The following is a 27,774-nucleotide window of genomic DNA, read 5'->3' on the forward strand; positions in this document are numbered from 1 at the left end:
TCCCCAGCCACCTCCTATTACCCAGCAACCATCACTTCTGAGCAAAGGGACACAGCTACAGCCACCGTGACCAGACCATTTGTCCCCAGCCACCTTATATTACCCAGCAACCATCACTTCTGAGCACAGGGACACAGCAACAGCCACCGTGACCAGACCATTTGTCCCCAGCCACCTCATATTACCCAGCAACCATCACTTCTGACCACAGGGACACAGCTACAGCCAGTGACCAGACCCCAACCACCTCACACCACCCAGCAACCATCACTTCTGAGCACAGGGACACAGCTACAGCCACCAGACCCCAACCACCTGACACTACCCAGCAACCATCACTTCTGAGGACAGGGACACAGCTACAGCCACCGTGACCAGACCATTTGTCCCCAGCCACCAAATATTACCCAGCAACCATCACTTCTGAGCACAGGGACACAACTACAGCCACCAGACCCCAACCACTTGACACTACCCAGCAACCATCACTTCTGAGCACAGGGACACAGCTACAGCCACCGTGACCAGACCATTTGTCCCCAGCCACCTCATATTACCCAGCAACCATCACTTCTGAGCACAGGGACACAGCTACAGCCACCGTGACCAGACCATTTGTCCCCAGCCACCTCATATTACCCAGCAACCATCACTTCTGAGCACAGGGACACAGCTACAGCCACCGTGACCAGACCATTTGTCCCCAGCCACCTCATATTACCCAGCAACCATCACTTCTGAGCACAGGGACACAGCTACAGCCACCGTGACCAGACCATTTGTCCCCAGCCACCTCATATTACCCAGCAACCATCACTTCTGAGCACAGGGACACAGCAACAGCCACCGTGACCAGACCATTTGTCCCCAGCCACCTCCTATTACACAGCAACCATCACTTCTGAGCACAGGGACACAGCAACAGCCACCGTGACCAGACCATTTGTCCCCAACCACCTCATATTACCCAGCAACCATCACTTCTGAGCACAGGGACACGGCTACAGCCACCGTGACCAGACCATTTGCCCCCAGCCACCTCATATTACCCAGCAACCATCACTTCTGAGCACAGGGACACAGCTACAGCCACCATGACCAGACCATTTGTCCCCAGCCACCTTATATTACCCAGCAACCATCACTTCTGAGCACAGGGACACAGCTACAGCCAGTGACCAGACCCCAACCACCTCACACCACCCAGCAACCATCACTTCTGAGCACAGGGACACAGCTACAGCCACCGTGACCAGACCATTTGTCCCCAGCCACCTTATATTACCCAGCAACCATCACTTCTGAGCACAGGGACACAGCTACAGCCACCGTGACCAGATCATTTGTCCCCAGCCACCTTATATTACCCAGCAACCATCACTTCTGAGCACAGGGACACAGCTACAGCCACAGTGATCAGACCATTTGTCCCCAGCCACCTCATATTACCCAGCAACCATCACTTCTGAGCACAGGGACACAGCTACAGCCACCGTGACTAGACCATTTGTCCCCAGCCACCTCATATTACCCAGCAACCATCACTTCTGAGCACAGGGACACAGCTACAGCCACCGTGACCAGACCATTTGTCCCCAGCCACCTCATATTACCCAGCAACCATCACTTCTGAGCACAGGGACACAGCTACAGCCACCGTGACCAGACCATTTGTCCCCAGCCACCTCCTATTACCCAGCAACCATCACTTCTGAGCACAGGGACACAGCTACAGCCACCGTGACCAGCCCATTTGTCCCCAGCCACCTCATATTACCCAGCAACCATCACTTCTGAGCACAGGGACACAGCTACAGCCACCGTGACCAGACCTTTTGTCCCCAGCCACCTAATATTACCCAGCAACCATCACTTCTGAGCATAGGGACATAGCTACAGCCACCAGACCCCAACCACCTCACACTACCCAGCAACCATCACTTCTGAGCACAGGGACAAAGCTACAGCCACTGTGACCAGACCATTTGTCCATAGAAAACCATGGTACTATTAGGTTGTGGGAGTAGTGAGGCAGAGTGTGAGGTGCTGCAAGCCATGGCTCTATGGAGTAGACTTGTGGGAGTAGTGAGGCAAAGTGTGAGGTGCCATGGCTCTATGGAGTAGACTTGTGGGAGTAGTGAGGCAGAGTGTGAGGTGCTGCAAGCCATGGTTCTATGGAGTTGGCTTGTGGAAGTAGTGAGGCAGAGTGTGAGGTGCTGGAAGCCATGGCTCTATGGAGTAGACTTGTGGGAGTAGTGAGGCAGAGTGTGAGGTGCCATGGCTCTATGGAGTAGACTTGTGGGAGTAGTGAGGCAGAGTGTGAGGAGCTGGAAGCCATGACTCTATGGAGTAGGCTTGTGGGAGTAGTGAGGCAGAGTGTGAGGTGCTGGAAGCCATGGCTCTATGGAGTAGACTTGTGGGAGTAGTGAGGCAGAGTGTCAGGTGCTGTAAGCCATGGCTCTATGGAGTTGGCTTGTGGGAGTAGTGAGGCAGAGTGTGAGGTGCTGGAAGCCATGGTTCTATAGAGTAGACTTGTTGGAGGAATGAGGCAAAGCGTGATTTGCTGGAAGCCCTGGCTCTATGGAGTTGGCTTGTGGGAGTAGTGAGGCAGAGTGTGAGGTGCTGCAAGCCATGGCTCTATGGAGTAGACTTGTGGGAGGAATGAGGCAGAGTGTGATTTGCTGGAAGCTATGGCTCTATGAAGTTGGCTTGTGGGAGTAGTGAGGCAGAGTGTGAGGTGCTGCAAGCCATGGCTCTATGGAGTAGACTTGTGGGAGGAATGAGGCAGAGTGTGATTTGCTGGAAGCCATGGCTCTATGAAGTTGGCTTGTGGGAGTAGTGAGGCAGAGTGTGAGGTGCTGCAAGCCATGGCTCTATGGAGTAGACTTGTGGGAGGAATGAGGCAGAGTGTGATTTGCTGGAAGCCATGGCTCTATGGAGTAGACTTGTGGGAGTAGTGAGGCAGAGTGTGAGGTGCTGCAAGCCATGGCTCTATGGAGTAGACTTGTGGGAGGAATGAGGCAGAGTGTGATTTGCTGGAAGCCATGGCTCTATGAAGTTGGCTTGTGGGAGTAGTGAGGCAGAGTGTGAGGTGCCATGGCTCTGTGGAGTAGACTTGTTGGAGGAAAGAGGCAGAGTGTGAGGTGCTGCAAGCCATGGCTCTATGGAGTAGACTTGTGGAAGTAGTGAGGCAGAGTGTGAGGTGCTGGAAGCCATGGCTCTATGGAGTAGACTTGTGGGAGTAGTGAGGCAGAGTGTGAGGTGCCATGGCTCTATGGAGTAGACTTGTCAGAAGAATGAGGCAGAGTGTGAGGCGCTGTAAGCCATGGCTCTATGGAGTAGACTTGTGGGAGTAGTGAGGCAGAGTGTGAGGTGCCATGGCTCTATGGAGTAGACTTGTCAGAAGAATGAGGCAGAGTGTGAGGTGCTGCAAGCCATGGCTCTATGGAGTAGACTTTTGGGAGTAGTGAGGCAGAGTGTGAGGTGCCATGGCTCTATGGGGTAGGCTTGTGGGAGTAGTGAGGCAGAGTGTGAGGTGCTGCAAGCCATGGCTCTATGGAGTAGACTTGTGGGAGTAGTGAGGCAGAGTGTCAGGTGCTGCAAGCCATGGCTCTATGGAGTAGACTTGTGGTAGTAGTGAGGCAGAGTGTCAGGTGCTGCAAGCCATGGCTCTATGGAGTAGACTTGTGGGAGTAGTGAGGCAGAGTGGGAGTAGTGAGGCAGAGTGTGAGGTGCTGGAAGCCATGGCTCTATGGAGTAGACTTGTAGGAGGAATGAGGCAGAGTGTGAGGTGCTGCAAACCATGGCTCTATGGAGTAGTCTTGTCGGAGAAATGAGGCAAAGTGTGATTTGCTGGAAGCCATGGCTCTATGGAGTAGACTTGTGGGAGTAGTGAGGCAGAGTGTGAGGTGCTGGAAGCCATGACTCTATGGAGTAGACTTGTGGGAGTAGTGAGGCAGAGTGTAAGGTGCTGGAAGCCATGGCTCTATGGAGTAGACTTGTGGGAGGAATGAGGCAGAGTGTGAGGTGCTGCAAGTCATGGCTCTATGGAGTAGACTTGTGAGAGTAGTGAGGCAGAGTGTGAGGTGCTGGAAGCCATGGCTCTATGGAGTAGACTTGTGGGAGTAGTGAGGCAGAGTGTAAGGTGCTGGAAGCCATGGCTCTATGGAGTAGACTTGTGGGAGTAGTGAGGCAGAGTGTGAGGTGCTGCAAGCCATGGTTCTATGGAGTAGACTTGTGGGAGTAGTGAGGCAGAGTGTGAGGTGCTGCAAGCCATGGCTCTATGGAGTAGACTTGTGGGAGTAGTGAGGCAGAGTGTGAGGTGCTGCAAGCCATGGCTCTATGGAGTAGACTTGTGGGAGTAGTGAGGCAGAGTGTGAGGTGCTGCAAACCATGGCTCTATGGATTAGTCTTGTTAGAGGAATGAGGCAGAGTGTGATTTGCTTAAAGCCATGGCTCTATGGAGTAGACTTGTGGGAGTAGTGAGGCAGAGTGTGAGGTGCTGCAATCCATGGCTGTATGGAGTAGACTTGTTGGAAGAATGAGGCAGAGTGTGAGGTGCTGGAAGCCATGGCTCTATGGAGGAGGCTTGTGGGAGTAGTGAGGCAGAGTGTGAGGTGCTGCAAGCCATGGCTCTATGGAGTAGACTTGTGGGAGTAGTGAGGCAGAGTGTGAGGTGCTGCAATCCATGGCTGTATGGAGTAGACTTGTTGGAAGAATGAGGCAGAGTGTGAGGTGCTGGAAGCCATGGCTGTATGGAGTAGACTTGTAGGAAGAATGAGGCAGAGTGTGAGGTGCTGCAAACCATCGCTCTATGGAGTAGTCTTGTCGGAGGAATGAGGCAGAGTGTGATTTGCTGCAAGCCATGGCTCTATGGAGTAGGCTTGTGGGAGTAGTGAGGCAGAGTGTGAGGTGCTGCAAACCATGGCTCTATGGAGTAGACTTGTGGGAGTAGTGAGGCAGAGTGTGAGGTGCTGGAAGCCATGGCTCTATGGAGTAGACTTGTGGGAGTAGTGAGGCAGTGTGTGAGGTGCTGCAAGCCATGGCTGTATGGAGTAGACTTGTGGGAGTAGTGAGGCAGAGTGTGAGGTGCTGGAAGCCATGGCTCTATGGAGTAGACTTGTGGGAGTAGTGAGGCAGTGTGTGAGGTGCTGCAAGCCATGGCTGTATGGAGTAGACTTGTGGGAGTAGTGAGGCAGAGTGTGAGGTGCTGGAAGCCATGGCTCTATGGAGTAGACTTGTGGGAGTAGTGAGGCAGTGTGTGAGGTGCTGCAAACCATGGCTCTATGGAGTAGACTTGTGGGAGGAATGAGGCAGAGTGTGAGGCGCTGCAAGCCATGGCTCTATGGAGTAGACTTGTTGGAAGAATGAGGCAGAGTGTGATGTGCTGGAAGCCATGGCTCTATGGAGTAGACTTGTTGGAAGAATGAGGCAGAGTGTGATGTGCTGGAAGCCATGGCTCTATGGAGTAGACTTGTTGGAAGAATGAGGCAGAGTGTGATGTGCTGCAAACCATGGCTCTATGGAGTAGACTTGTGGGAGTAGTGAGGCAGAGTGTGAGGTGCTGCAAACCATGGCTCTATGGAGTAGACTTGTGGGAGTAGTGAGGCAGAGTGTGAGGTGCCATGGCTCTATGGAGTAGACTTGTGGGAGTAGTGAGGCAGAGTGTGATGTGCTGCAAGCCATGGCTCTATGGAGTTGGCTTGTGGGAGTAGTGAGGCAGAGTGTGAGGTGCTGGAAGCCATGGCTCTATGGAGTAGACTTGTGGGAGTAGTGAGGCAGAGTGTGAGGTGCTGCAAACCATGGCTCTATGGAGTAGACTTGTGGGAGTAGTGAGGCAGAGTGTGAGGTGCTGGAAGCCATGGCTCTATGGAGTAGACTTGTGGGAGTAGTGAGGCAGAGTGTGATGTGCTGCAAGCCATGGCTCTATGGAGTTGGCTTGTGGGAGTAGTGATGCAGAGTGTGAGGTGCTGGAAGCCATGGCTCTATGGAGGAGGCTTGTGGGAGTAGTGAGGCAGAGTGTGAGGTGCCATGGCTCTATGGAGTAGACTTGTGGGAGTAGTGAGGCAGAGTGTGAGGTGCTGGAAGCCATGGCTCTATGGAGTAGACTTGTGGGACTAGTGAGATAATGTGTAAAGTTGTGAAACTTGTTTTGGTGACAACAAAGATGGCTTTTTCCCTGTTGTTTGGGAGACATCCTGTAATATATTATCATAATCTCTCACTAGGGACTCAGAAGAATGGATAATATCGTTCTGGGCAAAGCTGAAATAATGTTTTATGTGGAGTTTCACTTTCACAGTTCTCACAAAACATCATCTGATAATAATGCCAACCTCTCATTTCAGCAAACATCTCTTCCTCGCCTCCACATCCCCTTTATAAAGTGCTGGACATTCCCATGGAAGGAGGAAGAATCTGTAAGACCCCCAAGCCCTGGCATCTGTCATTTCCTCCCAGAGAGGCAGTATTAGGTTAAAGAACACCTGTAGTGAAGGATATTCCTTTTACATAATGCAGATTGCCTGGCAGCCCTGCTGATCCTCTGCCTCTAATACATTTATCCATAGCCCCGGAACAAGCATGCAGCAGAACAGGTGCTCAGACTGAAGTGTGGCTGGATTAGCTGCATGCTTGTTCCTGGTTTGACTCAGACACTGCTGCAGCCAGAGAGATCAGCAGGGCTGCCAGGCAACTGGTATTGTTTAACAGGAAATACATTTGGCAGCATCCATATCCCCCTCACTTCAGGTGTCCTTTAAATGGGGCTCTGGACAAACAAAATACTATGTGGCCCCTTAGTTTATAACACTTGGCTTGCAAGTAAAGCGGTGACCTCCTCGGTGGTCCCTGAGGTGGGGGCATCTGAGGAGCCATTTGATGCTACGGACGTTCCAGAATGTTAGTTACCCCCCAGCAATAAATGGTATGTTCCATTCAGCTTACCTTCAGGAAGCAGCTCCCCCTAGTGGTGCTCTCACTCAGTGCAGCGTTATAAACCGCATTGGCGAAGACAGGCTGATTATCGTTTACATCTAATAACTGGACCTTCACAATAGCCGTAGCAGACAGAGCTGGCTTTCCTCGGTCTGAGGCCACCACGGTCATCGTGGGCTGCGGATCCCTCTCATAATCCAGCGGAGCTGAAGTAGTGATGACTCCAGTTTCCGGGTGGATCTGAAACCAAGGTGTATCTAGAAGGCTGTACCTCACTTCTCCATTCTCTCCCAGGTCTTTATCCCGGGCGGTGACCTGCAGCAGGAAACTCCCAGGATGCACCGCTTCCGGGACATTATGGCTGTACTCCTGTCGGTCAAAGACCGGTGGGTTATCGTTGACGTCTGTTACCACAAGGACAAAGGAGGACTCTGCCCTCAGAGGTGGGGTTCCGGCATCGGTGGCGAGGACCCGGAGTCGGTAGGAGTCCCGCTCCTCTCTGTCTAGCAGCTTGTCCACACAAATAAGGTAGATAATACTGTCTTTAGTTGTCAGAGCAAATTTTCCCTCCCCACCTTCCAGCGTCACGTCCACGTCTGGATGTTCTCCGTAGTCCGGATCTGAGACAGAGATGCGAGCCACGTATTGTCCAGGCGTGGCTCCTTCAGATACTTGTGGGGCTCCATCTTCACTCAGGAAGATGATGGTCATGCTGGGTTGGTTGTCGTTGGAATCTCGGACCTGAATGGACACAAAGGCTGTTCCCACTTCTGGCTGGGCTGCCCCATCGCGGGCCTGGACTACCAGCTCATGAGCTTTCCGGGTCTCGTAGTCCAAGGGTTTACTGAGCTGTATGAGTCCAGAATAGGGATTAATGGTGAAGAAACCCTCAGGGTCACTCTGTCTACGGTTGATTTCATAAGTGACCTTCCCGTTTTGGCCTAGGTCGGCATCAGTAGCGTAGACTTGTAGTACGCTGGACCCAGGTGTCAGGCTTTCAGATATGAGGGCCTGGTAACGACTTTGATTGAACACTGGGGCATGATCATTGATGTCCAGTATGGAGACATCCAGTTTTATTTGTGAACTCCGACTTGGAGAACCCCCGTCGTAAGCTTCCAGAACTAAAGAATAGACGGAGCAATTTTCTCTGTCCAGATCAGAGTTCACCACCAGATCCACGGCGAGTATGCCACTGGAGGCACTACGAGTCTCTAGCCGGAAGGCTTGCGTGGGGTCTCCCCTTTGAATCAGGTAGCCCAGAGTGCTGAGAACACCACTGTCTAAATCCACAGCTGGTTCCAGAGGGTAGCGAGTTCCCCGGGGTGTGTGCTCGGGGATGCTGAGCTCCATACGGTCCTTAGCAAAGGTGGGGGAATGGTCATTGATGTCATCCACATGGACGTGCACCTCCACAGTGACGCCCTCAGGGGTGACAGCTATGAAGGTGTAGAGGTTCCGTTGCTCCCTGTCCAGAACTCGAGCAGTTTTGATCATTCCTGTGTGCTCATTTATATCTAAGTCACTGGTGACCCCACTTCCCTCCTGATCTGAGATGAAGAACATGTGCCCTCTGGATTCGGGTGGAAGGCCTGCACTGATGTCACCGATAATGGTGCCGGCAGGTTGTTCTTCATCGATGTGTAGCTCCAGCACGTCCTGAGAGGAGGAGGCTGAGGAGCAGAGCAGGAGCAGGAGCAGCCTGGGCAGCAGCATGATGTCTGAGTCCACTTCAAGGCCAGAGGTGAGGGGGATCCATTCTGTGAAGAAGAAGAAGGACACATTAGGACTCACTTGGGATTCATAGACCACATTAGGGTCTCTATTTCTAAAACTGACAGTGCTGGACCACAGAAAACTATCACTGCTGAAAAATCTTGACTGTCAGAGGATATGTGACAGTTGGGGGAATGAGTGACAGTGTACGGGGGAGGGGTTATGGTGGGGGATGTGTGACAGTGTGTGTGTGAGAGACGTGGGGGGGGGGATATGTGACACTGGGGGGGGGGATGTGTGACAGTGGGAGGGATATGTGGCAGTGTGTGGGGGATGTGTGACGGTTGGGGGGGGGGGGGGGTGACACTGGGGGTGTGTGACGGAGGGGATGTGTAATAGTTGGGGGGGGTGACAGTGGGGGGAGGGGATGTGTGACAGTTAGAGGGATGTGTGACAGTTGGAGGATGTGTGATGGAGGGAGGGATGTGTGACAGCATGTGTGTGTGTGTGTGTGTGTGTGGGGGGGGGGGGGTGACAGTGGGAGGGATGTGTGGCAGTGGGAGGGATGTGTGACAGTTGGAGGATGTGTGACGGGGGGGGGGGGGGGGAGGATGTGTGACAGTTGGGGGGGGATGTGTGATAGTTGGAGGATGTGTGACGGGGGGATGTGTGACAGTTGGAGGATGTGTGACGGGGGAATGTGTGACAGTTGGAGGATGTGTGACAGTATGTGACAGTGGGAGGGGATGTATGACAGTGGGAGGGATGTGTGACAGTTGGAGGATGTGTGACGGGGGGGGGGGGGGTGACAGAGGCAGGATGTGTGACAGGGGGGGGGGGGTGACAGTTGGGGGGGGATATGTGACACTGTGGGGGGGATGTGTGACAGTTGGAGGATGTGTGACAGTATGTGACAGTGGGGGATTTGGCCCTCGTCACTCTCGCACTGTTTGAAGTGGTTGGAGAGGATTGTTGGTTGGGACTTATCCCTGGAAATGTTCTGGGAATTCCGGCTGTGAGTTTTTGGTTTTCTATGGAGACGAGGAGGGGGTATTGCCAGATCTATTATTAATAACAGGCGGCGAGGAGATGTCGCCGTGTGGAAATAATATACCAGGATAGACACAATACAAGCCTTGTACACAGGCTGCCCCCCCCACCGCCCCCTCTACAAACTTCACACAGTCACACAAAGCCTTTCCCAAACCAACTGCGGGGACATCGGAGACATCTGCCCCCTCCTGTATATATATATATGTCACAGAACCCCAACATGTCACACAAAGCCTTTCCCAAACCAACTGCGGGGACATCGGAGACATCTGCCCCCTCCTGTATATTTATATATGTCACAGAACCCCAACATGTCACACAAAGCCTTTCCCAAACCAACTGCGGGGACAGCGGAGACATCTGCCCCCTCCTGTATATATATATATATATATATATATATATATATATATATATATGTCACAGAACCCCAACATGTCACACAAAGCCTTTCCCAAACCAACTGCGGGGACAGCGGAGACATCTGCCCCCTCCTGTATATATATATATATATATATATATATATATATATATATATATATATATATATATGTCACAGAACCCCAACATGTCACACAAAGCCTTTCCCAAACCAACTGCGGGGACAGCGGAGACATCTGCCCCCTCCTGTATATATATATATATATATATATATATATATATATATATATATATGTCACAGAACCCCAACATGTCACACAAAGCCTTTCCCAAACCAACTGCGGGGACAGCGGAGACATCTGCCCCCTCCTGTATATATATATATATATATATATATATATATATATATATATATATATATATATATATATGTCACAGAACCCCAACATGTCACACAAAGCCTTTCCCAAACCAACTGCGGGGACAGCGGAGACATCTGCCCCTCCTGTATATATATATATATGTCACAGAACCCCAACATCTCCTCCCCCACAGGCAATGCGCAGCACGGACAGCACGGCCACGTTGGAAGCACTTTTCTCCTTCTACATATTTTCACACTTCCCGATACAACAGCTTCAGCTCAAAGTTTGATATTTCTTTCTGACCTACTTTATAGTACTTTTTTCCAATGCAAATTGTTGAGAGATTAAAAAGAATTTCCTGGGAGAAAGTTCAGGAGTAAACGTGAATGGAATCCGGGCCCCTGGGGCTAAAGCAGCGCAGCTTAGTTAGGGCCCTTTACCACTATCAGCGTTTGCCATGCTGAATCGCAAATTCGCTAGGGTTTGCTAAATAACAGGAATGGTATTTTCCACTACCGCGATTCCATTTTTACAAAAGCTTTTTTTTAAACATTTTTACTGCGAAACAAAATCGCAATCGCAGGAAACAATTAGGGACTTGCGCAATCGTGCGTTTTAGCGGCTCGTTGTATCATTATCTGCACTACCGCAGCATAGTGTGCGCTGATCTCGCGCTCCTCTCATTATCTGCGCTACCGCAGCATAGTGTGCGCTGATCCCGCCCTCCTCTCATTATCTGCGCTACCGCAGCATAGTGTGCGCTGATCCCGCCCTCCTCTCATTATCTGCACTACCGCAGCATAGTGTGCGCTGAGCTCGCCCTCCTCTCATTATCTGCACTACCGCAGCATAGTGTGCGCTGATCTCGCGCTCCTCTCATTATCTGCGCTACCGCAGCATAGTGTGCGCTGATCCCGCCCTCCTCTCATTATCTGCACTACCGCAGCATAGTGTGCGCTGATCCCGCCCTCCTCTCATTATCTGCACTACCGCAGCATAGTGTGCGCTGAGCTCGCCCTCCTCTCATTATCTGCACTACCGCAGCATAGTGTGCGCTGATCTCGTCCTCCTCTCATTATCTGCACTACCGCAGCATAGTGTGCACTGATCTCGTCCTCCTCTCATTATCTGCACTACCGCAGCATAGTGTGCGCTGATCTCGCCCTCCTCTCATTATCTGCACTACCGCAGCATAGTGTGTGCTGATCTCGCGCTCCTCTCATTATCTGCACTACCGCAGCATAGTGTGCGCTGATCCCGCCCTCCTCTCATTATCTGCACTACAGCAGCATAGTGTGCGCTGATCTCGCCCTCCTCTCATTATCTGCACTACCGCAGCATTGTGTGCGCTGAGCTCGCGCTCCTCTCATTATCTGCACTACCGCAGCATAGTGTGCGCTGATCTCGCGCTCCTCTCATTATCTGCACTACCGCAGCATAGTGTGCGCTGATCTCGCCCTCCTCTCATTATCTGCCCTACCGCAGCATAGTGTGCGCTGATCTCGTCTTCCTCTCATTATCTGCACTACCGCAGCATAGTGTGCGCTGATCTCGCCCTCCTCTCATTATCTGCACTACCGCAGCATAGTGTGCGCTGATCTCGCCCTCCTCTCATTATCTGCACTACCGCAGCATAGTGTGTGCTGATCTCGCGCTCCTCTCATTATCTGCACTACCGCAGCATAGTGTGCGCTGATCCCGCCCTCCTCTCATTATCTGCACTACCGCAGCATAGTGTGCGCTGATCTCGCCCTCCTCTCATTATCTGCACTACCGCAGCATTGTGTGCGCTGAGCTCGCGCTCCTCTCATTATCTGCACTACCGCAGCATAGTGTGCGCTGATCTCGCGCTCCTCTCATTATCTGCACTACCGCAGCATAGTGTGCGCTGATCTCGCCCTCCTCTCATTATCTGCACTACCGCAGCATAGTGTGCACTGATCTCGTCCTCCTCTCATTATCTGCACTACCGCAGCATAGTGTGCGCTGATCTCGCCCTCCTCTCATTATCTGCACTACCGCAGCATAGTGTGTGCTGATCTCGCGCTCCTCTCATTATCTGCACTACCGCAGCATAGTGTGCGCTGATCCCGCCCTCCTCTCATTATCTGCACTACCGCAGCATAGTGTGCGCTGATCTCGTCCTCCTCTCATTATCTGCACTACCGCAGCATTGTGTGCGCTGAGCTCGCGCTCCTCTCATTATCTGCACTACCGCAGCATAGTGTGCGCTGATCTCGCGCTCCTCTCATTATCTGCACTACCGCAGCATAGTGTGCGCTGATCTCGCCCTCCTCTCATTATCTGCACTACCGCAGCATAGTGTGCGCTGATCCCGCCCTCCTCTCATTATCTGCACTACCGCAGCATAGTGTGCGCTGATCTTGCCCTCCTCTCATTATCTGCACTACCGCAGCATTGTGTGCGCTGATCTCGCCCTCCTCTCATTATCTGCACTACCGCAGCATAGTGTGCGCTGATCTTGCCCTCCTCTCATTATCTGCACTACCGCAGCATTGTGTGCGCTGAGCTCGCACTCCTCTCATTATCTGCACTACCGCAGCATAGTGTGCGCTGATCTCGCACTCCTCTCATTATCTGCACTACCGCAGCATAGTGTGCGCTGATCTCGCCCTCCTCTCATTATCTGCACTACCGCAGCATAGTGTGCGCTGATCCCGCCCTCCTCTCATTATCTGCACTACCGCAGCATAGTGTGCGCTAATCTCGTCCTCCTCTCATTATCTGCACTACCGCAGCATTGTGTGCGCTGAGCTCGCGCTCCTCTCATTATCTGCACTACCGCAGCATAGTGTGCGCTGATCCCGCCCTCCTCTCATTATCTGCACTACCGCAGCATAGTGTGCGCTGATCTCGCGCTCCTCTCATTATCTGCACTACCGCAGCATAGTGTGCGCTGATCCCGCCCTCCTCTCATTATCTGCACTACCGCAGCATAGTGTGCGCTGATCCCGCCCTCCTCTCATTATCTGCACTACCGCAGTATAGTGTGCGCTGATCTCGCCCTCCTCTCATTATCTGCACTACCGCAGCATAGGGTGCGCTGAGCTCGCCCTCCTCTCATTTTCTGCACTACCGCAGCATAGTGTGCGCTGATCCCGCCCTCCTCTCATTATCTGCACTACCGCAGCATAGTGTGCGCTGAGCTCGCGCTCCTCTCATTATCTGCACTACCGCAGCATAGTGTGCGCTGAGCTCGCACTCCTCTCATTATCTGCACTACCGCAGCATAGTGTGCGCTGATCTCGCACTCCTCTCATTATCTGCACTACCGCAGCATAGTGTGCGCTGATCCCGCCCTCCTCTCATTATCTGCACTACCGCAGCATAGTGTGCGCTGATCTCGCGCTCCTCTCATTATCTGCACTACCGCAGCATAGTGTGCGCTGATCTCGCGCTCCTCTCATTATCTGCACTACCGCAGCATAGTGTGCGCTGATCCCGCCCTCCTCTCATTATCTGCACTACCGCAGCATAGTGTGCGCTGATCCCGCCCTCCTCTCATTATCTGCACTACCGCAGCATAGTGTGCGCTGATCTCGCCCTCCTCTCATTATCTGCACTACCGCAGTATAGTGTGCGCTGATCTCGCGCTCCTCTCATTATCTGCACTACCGCAGCATAGTGTGCGCTGATCCCGCCCTCCTCTCATTATCTGCACTACCGCAGCATAGTGTGCGCTGATCCCGCCCTCCTCTCATTATCTGCACTACCGCAGCATAGTGTGCGCTGATCCCGCCCTCCTCTCATTATCTGCACTACCGCAGCATAGTGTGCGCTGATCCCGCCCTCCTCTCATTATCTGCACTACCGCAGTATAGTGTGCGCTGATCCCGCCCTCCTCTCATTATCTGCACTACCGCAGCATAGTGTGCGCTGATCCCGCCCTCCTCTCATTATCTGCACTACCGCAGCATAGGGTGCGCTGAGCTCGCCCTCCTCTCATTATCTGCACTAACGCAGCATAGTGTGCGCTGATCCCGCCCTCCTCTCATTATCTGCACTACCGCAGCATAGTGTGCGCTGATCTCGCGCTCCTCTCATTATCTGCACTACCGCAGCATAGTGTGCGCTGAGCTCGCGCTCCTCTCATTATCTGCACTACCGCAGCATAGTGTGCGCTGATCTCGCCCTCCTCTCATTATCTGCACTACCGCAGCATAGTGTGCGCTGATCCCGTCCTCCTCTCATTATCTGCACTACCGCAGCATAGTGTGCGCTGATCTCGCCCTCCTCTCATTATCTGCACTACCGCAGCATAGTGTGCGCTGATCTCGCCCTCCTCTCATTATCTGCACTACCGCAGCATAGTGTGCGCTGATCTCGTCCTCCTCTCATTATCTGCACTACCGCAGCATAGTGTGCGCTGATCTCGCCCTCCTCTCATTATCTGCACTACCGCAGCATAGTGTGCGCTGATCTCGCGCTCCTCTCATTATCTGCACTACCGCAGCATAGTGTGCGCTGATCCCGCCCTCCTCTCATTATCTGCACTACCGCAGCATAGTGTGCGCTGATCCCGCCCTCCTCTCATTATCTGCACTACCGCAGCATAGTGTGCGCTGATCCCGCCCTCCTCTCATTATCTGCACTACCGCAGCATAGTGTGCGCTGATCCCGCCCTCCTCTCATTATCTGCACTACCGCAGCATAGTGTGCGCTGATCCCGCCCTCCTCTCATTATCTGCACTACCGCAGCATAGTGTGCGCTAATCTCGTCCTCCTCTCATTATCTGCACTACTGCAGCATAGTGTGCGCTGATCCCGCCCTCCTCTCATTATCTGCACTACCGCAGCATAGTGTGCGCTGATCTCGTCCTCCTCTCATTATCTGCACTACCGCAGCATAGTGTGCGCTGATCTCGCCCTCCTCTCATTATCTGCACTACCGCAGCATAGTGTGCGCTGATCCCGCCCTCCTCTTATTATCTGCACTACCGCAGCATAGTGTGCGCTGATCTCGTCCTCCTCTCATTATCTGCACTACCGCAGCATAGTGTGCGCTGATCTCGCCCTCCTCTCATTATCTGCACTACCGCAGCATAGTGTGCACTGATCTTGCCCTCCTCTCATTATCTGCACTACCGCAGCATTGTGTGCGCTGATCTCGCCCTCCTCTCATTATCTGCACTACCGCAGCATAGTGTGCGCTGAGCTCGCATCCTCTCATTATCTGCACTACCGCAGCATAGTGTGCGCTGATCTCGCACTCCTCTCATTATCTGCACTACCGCAGCATAGTGTGCGCTGATCCCGCCCTCCTCTCATTATCTGCACTACCGCAGCATAGTGTGCGCTGATCTTGCCCTCCTCTCATTATCTGCACTACCGCAGCATTGTGTGCGCTGATCTCGCCCTCCTCTCATTATCTGCACTACCGCAGCATAGTGTGCGCTGAGCTCGCACTCCTCTCATTATCTGCACTACCGCAGCATAGTGTGCGCTGATCTCGCACTCCTCTCATTATCTGCACTACCGCAGCATAGTGTGCGCTGATCTCGCCCTCCTCTCATTATCTGCACTACCGCAGCATAGTGTGCGCTGATCCCGCCCTCCTCTCATTATCTGCACTACCGCAGCGTAGTGTGCGCTGATCTCGTCCTCCTCTCATTATCTGCACTACCGCAGCATTGTGTGCGCTGAGCTCGCGCTCCTCTCATTATCTGCACTACCGCAGCATAGTGTGCGCTGATCCCGCCCTCCTCTCATTATCTGCACTACCGCAGCATAGTGTGCGCTGATCTCGCGCTCCTCTCATTATCTGCACTACCGCAGCATAGTGTGCGCTGATCTCGCCCTCCTCTCATTATCTGCACTACCGCAGCATAGTGTGCGCTGATCTCGCCCTCCTCTCATTATCTGCACTACCGCAGCATAGTGTGCGCTGATCTCGCCCTCCTCTCATTATCTGCACTACCGCAGCATAGTGTGCGCTGAGCTCGCCCTCCTCTCATTATCTGCACTACCGCAGCATAGTGTGCGCTGAGCTCGCCCTCCTCTCATTATCTGCGCTACCGCAGCATAGTGTGCGCTGATCTCGCCCTCCTCTCATTATCTGCACTACCGCAGCATAGTGTGCGCTGAGCTCGCCCTCCTCTCATTATCTGCACTACCGCAGCATAGTGTGCGCTGATCTCGCGCTCCTCTCATTATCTGCACTACCGCAGTATAGTGTGCGCTGATCTCGCCCTCCTCTCATTATCTGCACTACCGCAGCATTGTGTGCGCTGAGCTCGCGCTCCTCTCATTATCTGCACTACCGCAGCATAGTGTGCGCTGATCTCGCGCTCCTCTCATTATCTGCACTACCGCAGCATAGTGTGCGCTGATCTCGCCCTCCTCTCATTATCTGCACTACTGCAGCATAGTGTGCGCTGATCTCGCGCTCCTCTCATTATCTGCACTACCGCAGCATAGTGTGCGCTGATCTCGTCCTCCTCTCATTATCTGCACTACCGCAGCATAGTGTGCGCTGAGCTCGCCCTCCTCTCATTATCTGCACTACCGCAGCATAGTGTGCGCTGATCCCGCCCTCCTCTCATTATCTGCACTACCGCAGCATAGTGTGCGCTGATCTCGTCCTCCTCTCATTATCTGCACTACCGCAGCATAGTGTGCGCTGATCTCGCCCTCCTCTCATTATCTGCACTACCGCAGCATAGTGTGCGCTGATCCCGCCCTCCTCTCATTATCTGCACTACCGCAGCATAGTGTGCGCTGATCTCGTCCTCCTCTCATTATCTGCACTACCGCAGCATTGTGTGCGCTGAGCTCGCGCTCCTCTCATTATCTGCACTACCGCAGCATAGTGTGCGCTGATCCCGCCCTCCTCTCATTATCTGCACTACCACAGCATAGTGTGCGCTGATCTCGTCCTCCTCTCATTATCTGCACTACCGCAGCATAGTGTGCGCTGATCTCGCGCTCCTCTCATTATCTGCACTACCGCAGCATAGTGTGCGCTGATCTCGCCCTCCTCTCATTATCTGCACTACCGCAGCATAGTGTGCGCTGATCTCGCCCTCCTCTCATTATCTGCACTACCGCAGCATAGTGTGCGCTGATCTCGCCCTCCTCTCATTATCTGCGCTACCGCAGCATAGTGTGCGCTGAGCTCGCCCTCCTCTCATTATCTGCACTACCGCAGCATAGTGTGCGCTGAGCTCACCCTCCTCTCATTATCTGCGCTACCGCAGCATAGTGTGCGCTGATCTCGCCCTCCTCTCATTATCTGCACTACCGCAGCATAGTGTGCGCTGAGCTCGCCCTCCTCTCATTATCTGCACTACCGCAGCATAGTGTGCGCTGATCTCGCGCTCCTCTCATTATCTGCACTACCGCAGTATAGTGTGCGCTGATCTCGCCCTCCTCTCATTATCTGCACTACCGCAGCATAGTGTGCGCTGATCCCGCCCTCCTCTCATTATCTGCACTACCGCAGCATAGTGTGCGCTGATCTCGCCCTCCTCTCATTATCTGCACTACCGCAGCATAGTGTGCGCTGATCTCGCCCTCCTCTCATTATCTGCACTACCGCAGCATAGTGTGCGCTGATCTCGCCCTCCTCTCATTATCTGCACTACCGCAGCATAGTGTGCGCTGAGCTCGCCCTCCTCTCATTATCTGCACTACCGCAGCATAGTGTGCGCTGAGCTCGCCCTCCTCTCATTATCTGCGCTACCGCAGCATAGTGTGCGCTGATCTCGCCCTCCTCTCATTATCTGCACTACCGCAGCATAGTGTGCGCTGAGCTCGCCCTCCTCTCATTATCTGCACTACCGCAGCATAGTGTGCGCTGATCCCGCCCTCCTCTCATTATCTGCACTACCGCAGCATAGTGTGCGCTGATCTCGCCCTCCTCTCATTATCTGCACTACCGCAGCATAGTGTGCACTGATCTCGCGCTCCTCTCATTATCTGCACTACCGCAGCATAGTGTGCGCTGATCTCGCGCTCCTCTCATTATCTGCACTACCGCAGCATAGTGTGCGCTGAGCTCGCCCTCCTCTCATTATCTGCACTACTGCAGCATAGTGTGCGCTAATCCCGCCCTCCTCTCATTATCTGCACTACCGCAGCATAGTGTGCTCTGAGCTCGCCCTCCTCTCATTATCTGCACTACTGCAGCATAGTGTGCGCTAATCCCGCCCTCCTCTCATTATCTGCACTACCGCAGCATAGTGTGCGCTAATCTCGTCCTCCTCTCATTAAGCTGCACTACCGCAGCATAGTGTGCGCTGATCTTGTCCTCCTCTCATTATCTGCACTACCGCAGCATAGTGTGCGCTGATCTCGTCCTCCTCTCATTATCTGCACTACCGCAGCATAGTGTGCGCTGATCTCGCGCTTCTCTCATTATCTGCACTACCGCAGCATAGTGTGCGCTGATCTCGCCCTCCTCTCATTATCTGCACTACCGCAGCATAGTGTGCGCTGATCTTGCCCTCCTCTCATTATCTGCACTACCGCAGCATAGTGTGCGCTGATCTCGCGCTCCTCTCATTATCTGCACTACCGCAGCATAGTGTGCGCTGATTTCGCCCTCCTCTCATTATCTGCACTACCGCAGCATAGTGTGCGCTGAGCTCGTCCTCCTCTCATTATCTGCACTACCGCAGCATAGTGTGCGCTGATCTCGCGCTCCTCTCATTATCTGCACTACCGCAGCATAGTGTGCGCTGATCTCGCCCTCCTCTCATTATCTGCACTACCGCAGCATAGTGTGCGCTGATCCCGCCCTCCTCTCATTATCTGCACTACCGCAGCATAGTGTGCGCTGATCCCGCCCTCCTCTCATTATCTGCACTACCGCAGCATAGTGTGCGCTGATCCCGCCCTCCTCTCATTATCTGCACTACCGCAGCATAGTGTGCGCTGATCCCGCCCTCCTCTCATTATCTGCACTACCGCAGCATAGTGTGCGCTGATCTCGCCCTCCTCTCATTATCTGCGCTACCGCAGCATAGTGTGCGCTGAGCTCGTCCTCCTCTCATTATCTGCACTACCGCAGCATAGTGTGCGCTGAGCTCGTCCTCCTCTCATTATCTGCACTACCGCAGCATAGTGTGCGCTGAGCTCGTCCTCCTCTCATTATCTGCACTACCGCAGCATAGTGTGCGCTGATCTCGCGCTCCTCTCATTATCTGCACTACCGCAGCATAGTGTGCGCTGATCTCGCCCTCCTCTCATTATCTGCACTACCGCAGCATAGTGTGCGCTGAGCTCGTCCTCCTCTCATTATCTGCACTACCGCAGCATAGTGTGCGCTGATCTCGCGCTCCTCTCATTATCTGCACTACCGCAGCATAGTGTGCGCTGATCTCGCCCTCCTCTCATTATCTGCACTACCGCAGCATAGTGTGCGCTGATCTCGCCCTCCTCTCATTATCTGCACTACCGCAGCATAGTGTGCGCTGATCTCGCGCTCCTCTCATTATCTGCACTACCACAGCATAGTGTGCGCTGATCTCGCGCTCCTCTCATTATCTGCACTACCGCAGCATAGTGTGCGCTGAGCTCGCCCTCCTCTCATTATCTGCACTACCGCAGCATAGTGTGCGCTGATCTCGCGCTCCTCTCATTATCTGCACTACCGCAGTATAGTGTGCGCTGATCTCGCCCTCCTCTCATTATCTGCACTACCGCAGCATAGTGTGCGCTGATCCCGCCCTCCTCTCATTATCTGCACTACCGCAGCATAGTGTGCGCTGATCTCGCCCTCCTCTCATTATCTGCACTACCGCAGCATAGTGTGCGCTGATCTCGCGCTCCTCTCATTATCTGCACTACCGCAGCATAGTGTGCGCTGATCTCGCCCTCCTCTCTTTATCTGCACTACCGCAGCATAGTGTGCGCTGAGCTCGCCCTCCTCTCATTATCTGCACTACCGCAGCATAGTGTGCGCTGAGCTCGCCCTCCTCTCATTATCTGCGCTACCGCAGCATAGTGTGCGCTGATCTCGCCCTCCTCTCATTATCTGCACTACCGCAGCATAGTGTGCGCTGAGCTCGCCCTCCTCTCATTATCTGCACTACCGCAGCATAGTGTGCGCTGATCCCGCCCTCCTCTCATTATCTGCACTACCGCAGCATAGTGTGCGCTGATCTCGCCCTCCTCTCATTATCTGCACTACCGCAGCATAGTGTGCGCTGATCTCGCGCTCCTCTCATTATCTGCACTACCGCAGCATAGTGTGCGCTGATCTCGCGCTCCTCTCATTATCTGCACTACCGCAGCATAGTGTGCGCTGAGCTCGCCCTCCTCTCATTATCTGCACTACTGCAGCATAGTGTGCGCTAATCCCGCCCTCCTCTCATTATCTGCACTACCGCAGCATAGTGTGCGCTGAGCTCGCCCTCCTCTCATTATCTGCACTACCGCAGCATAGTGTGCGCTAATCTCGTCCTCCTCTCATTAAGCTGCACTACCGCACCATAGTGTGCGCTGATCTTGTCCTCCTCTCATTATCTGCACTACCGCAGCATAGTGTGCGCTGATCTCGTCCTCCTCTCATTATCTGCACTACCGCAGCATAGTGTGCGCTGATCTCGCGCTCCTCTCATTATCTGCACTACCGCAGCATAGTGTGCGCTGATCTCGCCCTCCTCTCATTATCTGCACTACCGCAGCATAGTGTGCGCTGATCTCGCCCTCCTCTCATTATCTGCACTACCGCAGCATAGTGTGCGCTGATCTCGCGCTCCTCTCATTATCTGCACTACCGCAGCATAGTGTGCGCTGAGCTCGTCCTCCTCTCATTATCTGCACTACCGCAGCATAGTGTGCGCTGATCTCGCGCTCCTCTCATTATCTGCACTACCGCAGCATAGTGTGCGCTGATCTCGCCCTCCTCTCAGTATCTGCACTACCGCAGCATAGTGTGCGCTGAGCTCGTCCTCCTCTCATTATCTGCACTACCGCAGCATAGTGTGCGCTGATCTCGCCCTCCTCTCATTATCTGCACTACCGCAGCATAGTGTGCGCTGATCTCGCGCTCCTCTCATTATCTGCACTACCGCAGCATAGTGTGCGCTGAGCTCGCCCTCCTCTCATTATCTGCACTACTGCAGCATAGTGTGCGCTGAGCTCGCCCTCCTCTCATTATCTGCGCTACCGCAGCATAGTGTGCGCTGATCTCGCGCTCCTCTCATTATCTGCACTACCGCAGCATAGTGTGCGCTGATCTCGCCCTCCTCTCATTATCTGCACTACCGCAGCATAGTGTGCGCTGATCTCGCCCTCCTCTCATTATCTGCACTACCGCAGCATAGTGTGCGCTGATCTCGCGCTCCTCTCATTATCTGCACTACCGCAGCATAGTGTGCGCTGATCTCGCGCTCCTCTCATTATCTGCACTACCGCAGCATAGTGTGCGCTGAGCTCGCCCTCCTCTCATTATCTGCACTACTGCAGCATAGTGTGCGCTGAGCTCGCCCTCCTCTCATTATCTGCACTACCGCAGCATAGTGTGCGCTGATCTCGCCCTCCTCTCATTATCTGCACTACCGCAGCATAGTGTGCGCTGAGCTCGCCCTCCTCTCATTATCTGCACTACCGCAGCATAGTGTGCACTGAGCTCACCCTCCTCTCATTATCTGCACTACCGCAGCATAGTGTGCGCTGATCTCGCCCTCCTCTCATTATCTGCACTACCGCAGCATAGTGTGCGCTGATCTCGTCCTCCTCTCATTATCTGCACTACCGCAGCATAGTGTGCGCTGATCTCGTCCTCCTCTCATTATCTGCACTACTGCAGCATAGTGTGCGCTGATCTCGTCCTCCTCTCATTATCTGCACTACCGCAGCATAGTGTGCGCTGAGCTCGCCCTCCTCTCATTATCTGCACTACCGCAGCATAGTGTGCGCTGATCTCGTCCTCCTCTCATTATCTGCACTACCGCAGCATAGTGTGCGCTGAGCTCACCCTCCTCTCATTATCTGCACTACCGCAGCATAGTGTGTGCTGATCTCGCGCTCCTCTCATTATCTGCACTACCGCAGCATAGTGTGCGCTGATCTCGCGCTCCTCTCATTATCTGCACTACCGCAGCATAGTGTGCGCTGATCTCGTCCTCCTCTCATTATCTGCACTACCGCAGCATAGTGTGCGCTGATCTCGTCCTCCTCTCATTATCTGCACTACCGCAGCATTGTGTGCGCTGATCTCGCGCTCCTCTCATTATCTGCACTACCGCAGCATAGTGTGCGCTGATCTCGTCCTCCTCTCATTATCTGCACTACCGCAGCATAGGGTGCGCTGAGCTCGCCCTCCTCTCATTATCTGCACTACCGCAGCATAGTGTGCGCTGATCTCGCGCTCCTCTCATTATCTGCACTACCGCAGCATAGTGTGCGCTGATCTCGTCCTCCTCTCATTATCTGCACTACCGCAGCATAGTGTGCGCTGATCTCGTCCTCCTCTCATTATCTGCACTACCGCAGCATTGTGTGCGCTGATCTCGTCCTCCTCTCATTATCTGCACTACCGCAGCATTGTGTGCGCTGATCTCGCGCTCCTCTCATTATCTGCACTACCGCAGCATAGTGTGCGCTGATCTCGTCCTCCTCTCATTATCTGCACTACCGCAGCATAGTGTGCGCTGATCTCGTCCTCCTCTCATTATCTGCACTACCGCAGCATAGTGTGCGCTGATCTCGTCCTCCTCTCATTATCTGCACTACCGCAGCATAGTGTGCGCTGATCTCGTCCTCCTCTCATTATCTGCACTACCGCAGCATTGTGTGCGCTGATCTCGCGCTCCTCTCATTATCTGCACTACCGCAGCATAGTGTGCGCTGATCTCGTCCTCCTCTCATTATCTGCACTACCGCAGCATAGTGTGCGCTGATCTCGTCCTCCTCTCATTATCTGCACTACCGCAGTATAGTGTGCGCTGATCTCACCCTCCTCTCATTATCTGCACTACCGCAGCATAGTGTGCGCTGATCTCGCCCTCCTCTCATTATCTGCACTACCGCAGCATAGTGTGCGCTGATCTCGCCCTCCTCTCATTATCTGCACTACCGCAGCATAGTGTGCGCTGATCTCGCGCTCCTCTCATTATCTGCACTACCGCAGCATAGTGTGCGCTGATCTCGCCCTCCTCTCATTATCTGCACTACCGCAGCATAGTGTGCGCTGAGCTCGTCCTCCTCTCATTATCTGCACTACTGCAGCATAGTGTGCGCTGATCTCGCCCTCCTCTCATTATCTGCACTACCGCAGCATAGTGTGCGCTGATCTCGCCCTCCTCTCATTATCTGCACTACCGCAGCATAGTGTGCGCTGAGCTCGTCCTCCTCTCATTATCTGCACTACTGCAGCATAGTGTGCGCTGATCCCGCCCTCCTCTCATTATCTGCACTACCGCAGCATAGTGTGCGCTGATCTCGTCCTCCTCTCATTATCTGCACTACCGCAGCATAGTGTGCGCTGATCTCGCGCTCCTCTCATTATCTGCACTACCGCAGCATAGTGTGCGCTGATCTCGCCCTCCTCTCATTATCTGCACTACCGCAGCATAGTGTGCGCTGATCTCGCCCTCCTCTCATTATCTGCACTACCGCAGCATAGTGTGCGCTGATCTCGCCCTCCTCTCATTATCTGCACTACCGCAGCATAGGGTGCGCTGAGCTCGCCCTCCTCTCATTAAGCTGCATTGCCTCCATTCCCCTTTCCATTCCTGCTACTCTTCTATCTTTCACCCTCAATGGTCCTCCTTTTTACTTTTCCCTCCACCCCAGTTTCCTTTTTCCTCCCCATCTAACGTTCCCTCCAGTGTTCCTCTGTCCATTTCCTATTTGCTCCCTGTCCTCATCCTTTCCTCTCCACTCTTACCCCCCTCCTATCTCTTTACACTTGCCCTATTACCCCTTCCTTCCCTTTCCTCTTCCCTTCCTCCTCCCAATCTCCACTTCCCTCTTCCCCATCTCCACTTCCCTCTGCCCTTCCTCCTCCCCATCTCCACTTCCCTCCTCCCAATCTCCACTTCCCTCTTCCCTTCCTCCTCCCAATCTCCACTTCCCTCTTCCCCATCTCCACTTCCCTCTTCCCCATCTCCACTTCCCTCTTCCCCATCTCCACTTCCCTCTTCCCCATCTCCACTTCCCTCTTCCCTTCCTCCTCCCAATCTCCACTTCCCTCTTCCCTATCTCCACTTCCCTTCCTCCTCCCAATCTCCACTTCCCTCTTCCCCATCTCCACTTCCCTCTTCCCCATCTCCACTTCCCTCTTCCCTTCCTCCTCCCAATCTCCACTTCCCTCTTCCCTATCTCCACTTCCCTTCCTCCTCCCAATCTCCACTTCCCTCTTCCCTATCTCCACTTCCCTTCCTCCTCCCAATCTCCACTTCCCTCTTCCCCATCTCCACTTCCCTCTTCCCTTCCTCCTCCCAATCTCCACTTCCCTCTTCCCTATCTCCACTTCCCTTCCTCCTTCCAATCTCCACTTCCCTCTTCCCCATCTCCACTTCCTCCTCCCCATCTCCACTTCCCTCTTCCCTTCCTCCTCCCAATCTCCACTTCCCTCTTCCCCATCTCCACTTCCCTCTGCCCTTCCTCCTCCCCATCTCCACTTCCCTCCTCCCAATCTCCACTTCCCTCTTCCCTTCCTCCTCCCAATCTCCACTTCCCTCTTCCCCATCTCCACTTCCCTCTTCCCCATCTCCACTTCCCTCTTCCCCATCTCCACTTCCCTCTTCCCCATCTCCACTTCCCTCTTCCCTTCCTCCTCCCAATCTCCACTTCCCTCTTCCCTATTTCCACTTCCCTTCCTCCTCCCAATCTCCACTTCCCTCTTCCCCATCTCCACTTCCCTCTTACCCATCTCCACTTCCCTCTTCCCTTCCTCCTCCCAATCTCCACTTCCCTCTTCCCTATCTCCACTTCCCTTCCTCCTCCCAATCTCCACTTCCCTCTTCCCTATCTCCACTTCCCTTCCTCCTCCCAATCTCCACTTCCCTCTTCCCCATCTCCACTTCCCTCTTCCCTTCCTCCTCCCAATCTCCACTTCCCTCTTCCCTATCTCCACTTCCCTTCCTCCTCCCAATCTCCACTTCCCTCTTCCCCATCTCCACTTCCTCCTCCCCATCTCCACTTCCCTCTTCCCTTCCTCCTCCCAATCTCCACTTCCCTCTTCCCCATCTCCACTTCCCTCTTCCCTTCCTCCTCCCAATCTCCACTTCCCTCTTCCCCATCTCCACTTCCCTCCTCCCCATCTCCACTTCCCTCTTCCCTATCTCCACTTCCCTCTTCCCCATCTCCTTCTTCCCTCTTTGAAGTCTTTACTTCCTCTTCCCTCTGCCCTCTCACCAGTGGTCCTCTCTCTCCTTTTTTTCTTCCCTCCCTTCCTTCTCTTCTTTTCTCCCAGTCCTCCCTTCCAATACCTCTCCCCTTTACCAATGCCCTCTCTTCCTTCTCCTCTTACCCATTTCCCATCCTCCAATGCCGCTTTCTTTTTCTTCTTTCCCACACATAACCCCCCCATTATATTATACATTAATATATAATTATTATTAATGTTATCATATATTATAACATTCGAAAAGTAGCAGCATCTTTACAAAAAAAAAAGTAGAAGACATCTTTACAAAATCTCAGAAGAATCCTCCAACTGAGGCAGGGGAATCCTCCACAGCAGATAGAAGGTAACCAAGCATGATGGAAGCCAAAACATGGTTTCTTTGGCATTGATAGCTTGAGTGCAGATGATCACCTGAAATGATCAGCAAAGAGCTGGTGGATTAGGCACCAGCACTAAAGCTGAATCAAAGATGATGAAAGGCAAGCATCGGTTAGGGTTAAGTGGAAATAAACAGGGTTAGGGGAGAGAGTGGGGAGAGGTTACTGGATAGGTTAGGATAAGGAGACTATGGTTAAGCACCAGTAAGTGGATTTACATTAAGGAAGGAGGCTATGCTTAGTTGAAAGGTGTCAGGACAAACATTGAAACCTCCTCTGTAAACAACTTACTTTTACAAAGATAAAACTTGAAACTTTACCGGGCCATATTCAAGCCATGCATAACCCCTAAAGGTGGCAGAATAGCTCCCTAAAAGTGGCAAAATTACCCCTAGATTGTGGAGTAGACCCCAATAAAGATGGCTGAAGAACTCAGCAGGGAAAGGGCAACACACACTTCCTGGAGGAGGCCAAATACTCTATTGAAGTGGCAGAAGAAGCCAGTGAAGGTGGTAGAAGATCCAAGTAGAAGGGGCAGGAGAAGAAAAGGGAGTCTGGCAGAAGGGTCCTCTGAAGGTGACAGAAGTGACACTGGCTGAGGAAACCAATACAACTGGGAGAAGAAAGCAAACGTGGAAGAATACCTCAATGAAGGTGACAGAAGTAAAGACCCCAGTGGATGTAGCAGGGAAATCCAGCGAAAGTGACGGAAGAAACCAATGAAGGTAAAAAGACTCCACTTAATGTATCAGAAAACTCCAGAGAAGGTTTCAGGAGGCCCCAATGAAGGTGGCATTAACAGACAGTGATGGTGACAGGAGATTGCAGTGAAGGTTGCAGGAAACCCCAGTGAAGATGGCAGAAAACATGAATAGAAGAACCCAATAAGGGTGACAGAAGATCCTAGTGAAGGTGCAGAATACCCCAGGGAAGCTCTCAGGAGACTCCAGTGAAGGAATCAGAAGACCTCAGTGAGGTTGGCAGGGGAAGTGAAGGTGAGAGGGAATGTCATGGAAGATGACAAGAGAGCCCAATGAGAGTGTCAGGAAAACTTAGCAGAGGTGGCAGGAGACCTCAGTGGAGGTGGCAGATCTCAGTGGAGGTGGCAAAACTCTGAGAAGGTGGCAGGAGACCTCAGTGGAGGTGGAAGACCTCAGGGAGGTGGCAGGAGACCTCAGTAGAGGTGGCAAACCTTAGTGGAGGTGGCAGGAGACCTCAGTCAGTAGAGCTGGAAGACCTTAGCGGAGGTGGCAGGAGACCTCAGTAGAGGTGGCAGGAGACCTCAGTGGAGGTGGCAGATCTCAGTGGAGGTGGCAAAACTCTGAGAAGGTGGCAGGAGACCTCAGTGGAGGTGGCAGATCTCAGTGGAGGTGGCAAAACTCTGAGAAGGTGGCAGGAGACCTCAGTGGAGGTGGCAGATCTCAGTGGAGGTGGCAAAACTCTGAGAAGGTGGCAGGAGACCTCAGTGGAGGTGGGAGACCTCAGGGAGGTGGCAGGAGACCTCAGTAGAGGTGGCAAACCGTAGTGGAGGTGGCAGGAGACCTCAGTCAGTAGAGCTGGAAGACCTTAGCGGAGGTGGCAGGAGACCTTAGTAGAGGTGGCAGGAGACCTCAGTGGAGGTGGCAGA

At 53.2% G+C, this 27,774-nt stretch overlaps 1 protein-coding gene across 1 annotated transcript in view; it reads right to left on the reverse strand.

Moving 5' to 3' along the window:
* Window positions 1-27,774, reverse strand: part of DCHS1 (dachsous cadherin-related 1) — a 215,306-nt gene that overhangs the window by 182,428 nt on the left and 5,104 nt on the right. The window contains exon 2 of the mRNA XM_068266467.1: window positions 6,946-8,696. Within this exon, the coding sequence (XP_068122568.1) occupies window positions 6,946-8,652 (1,707 nt within the window). The 5' untranslated portion in view covers window positions 8,653-8,696. The remainder of the gene's footprint in view (window positions 1-6,945; window positions 8,697-27,774) is intronic.

This window comes from Hyperolius riggenbachi, chromosome 2 (genome assembly GCF_040937935.1).
Source record: "Hyperolius riggenbachi isolate aHypRig1 chromosome 2, aHypRig1.pri, whole genome shotgun sequence".
Taxonomy (NCBI): domain Eukaryota; kingdom Metazoa; phylum Chordata; class Amphibia; order Anura; family Hyperoliidae; genus Hyperolius; species Hyperolius riggenbachi.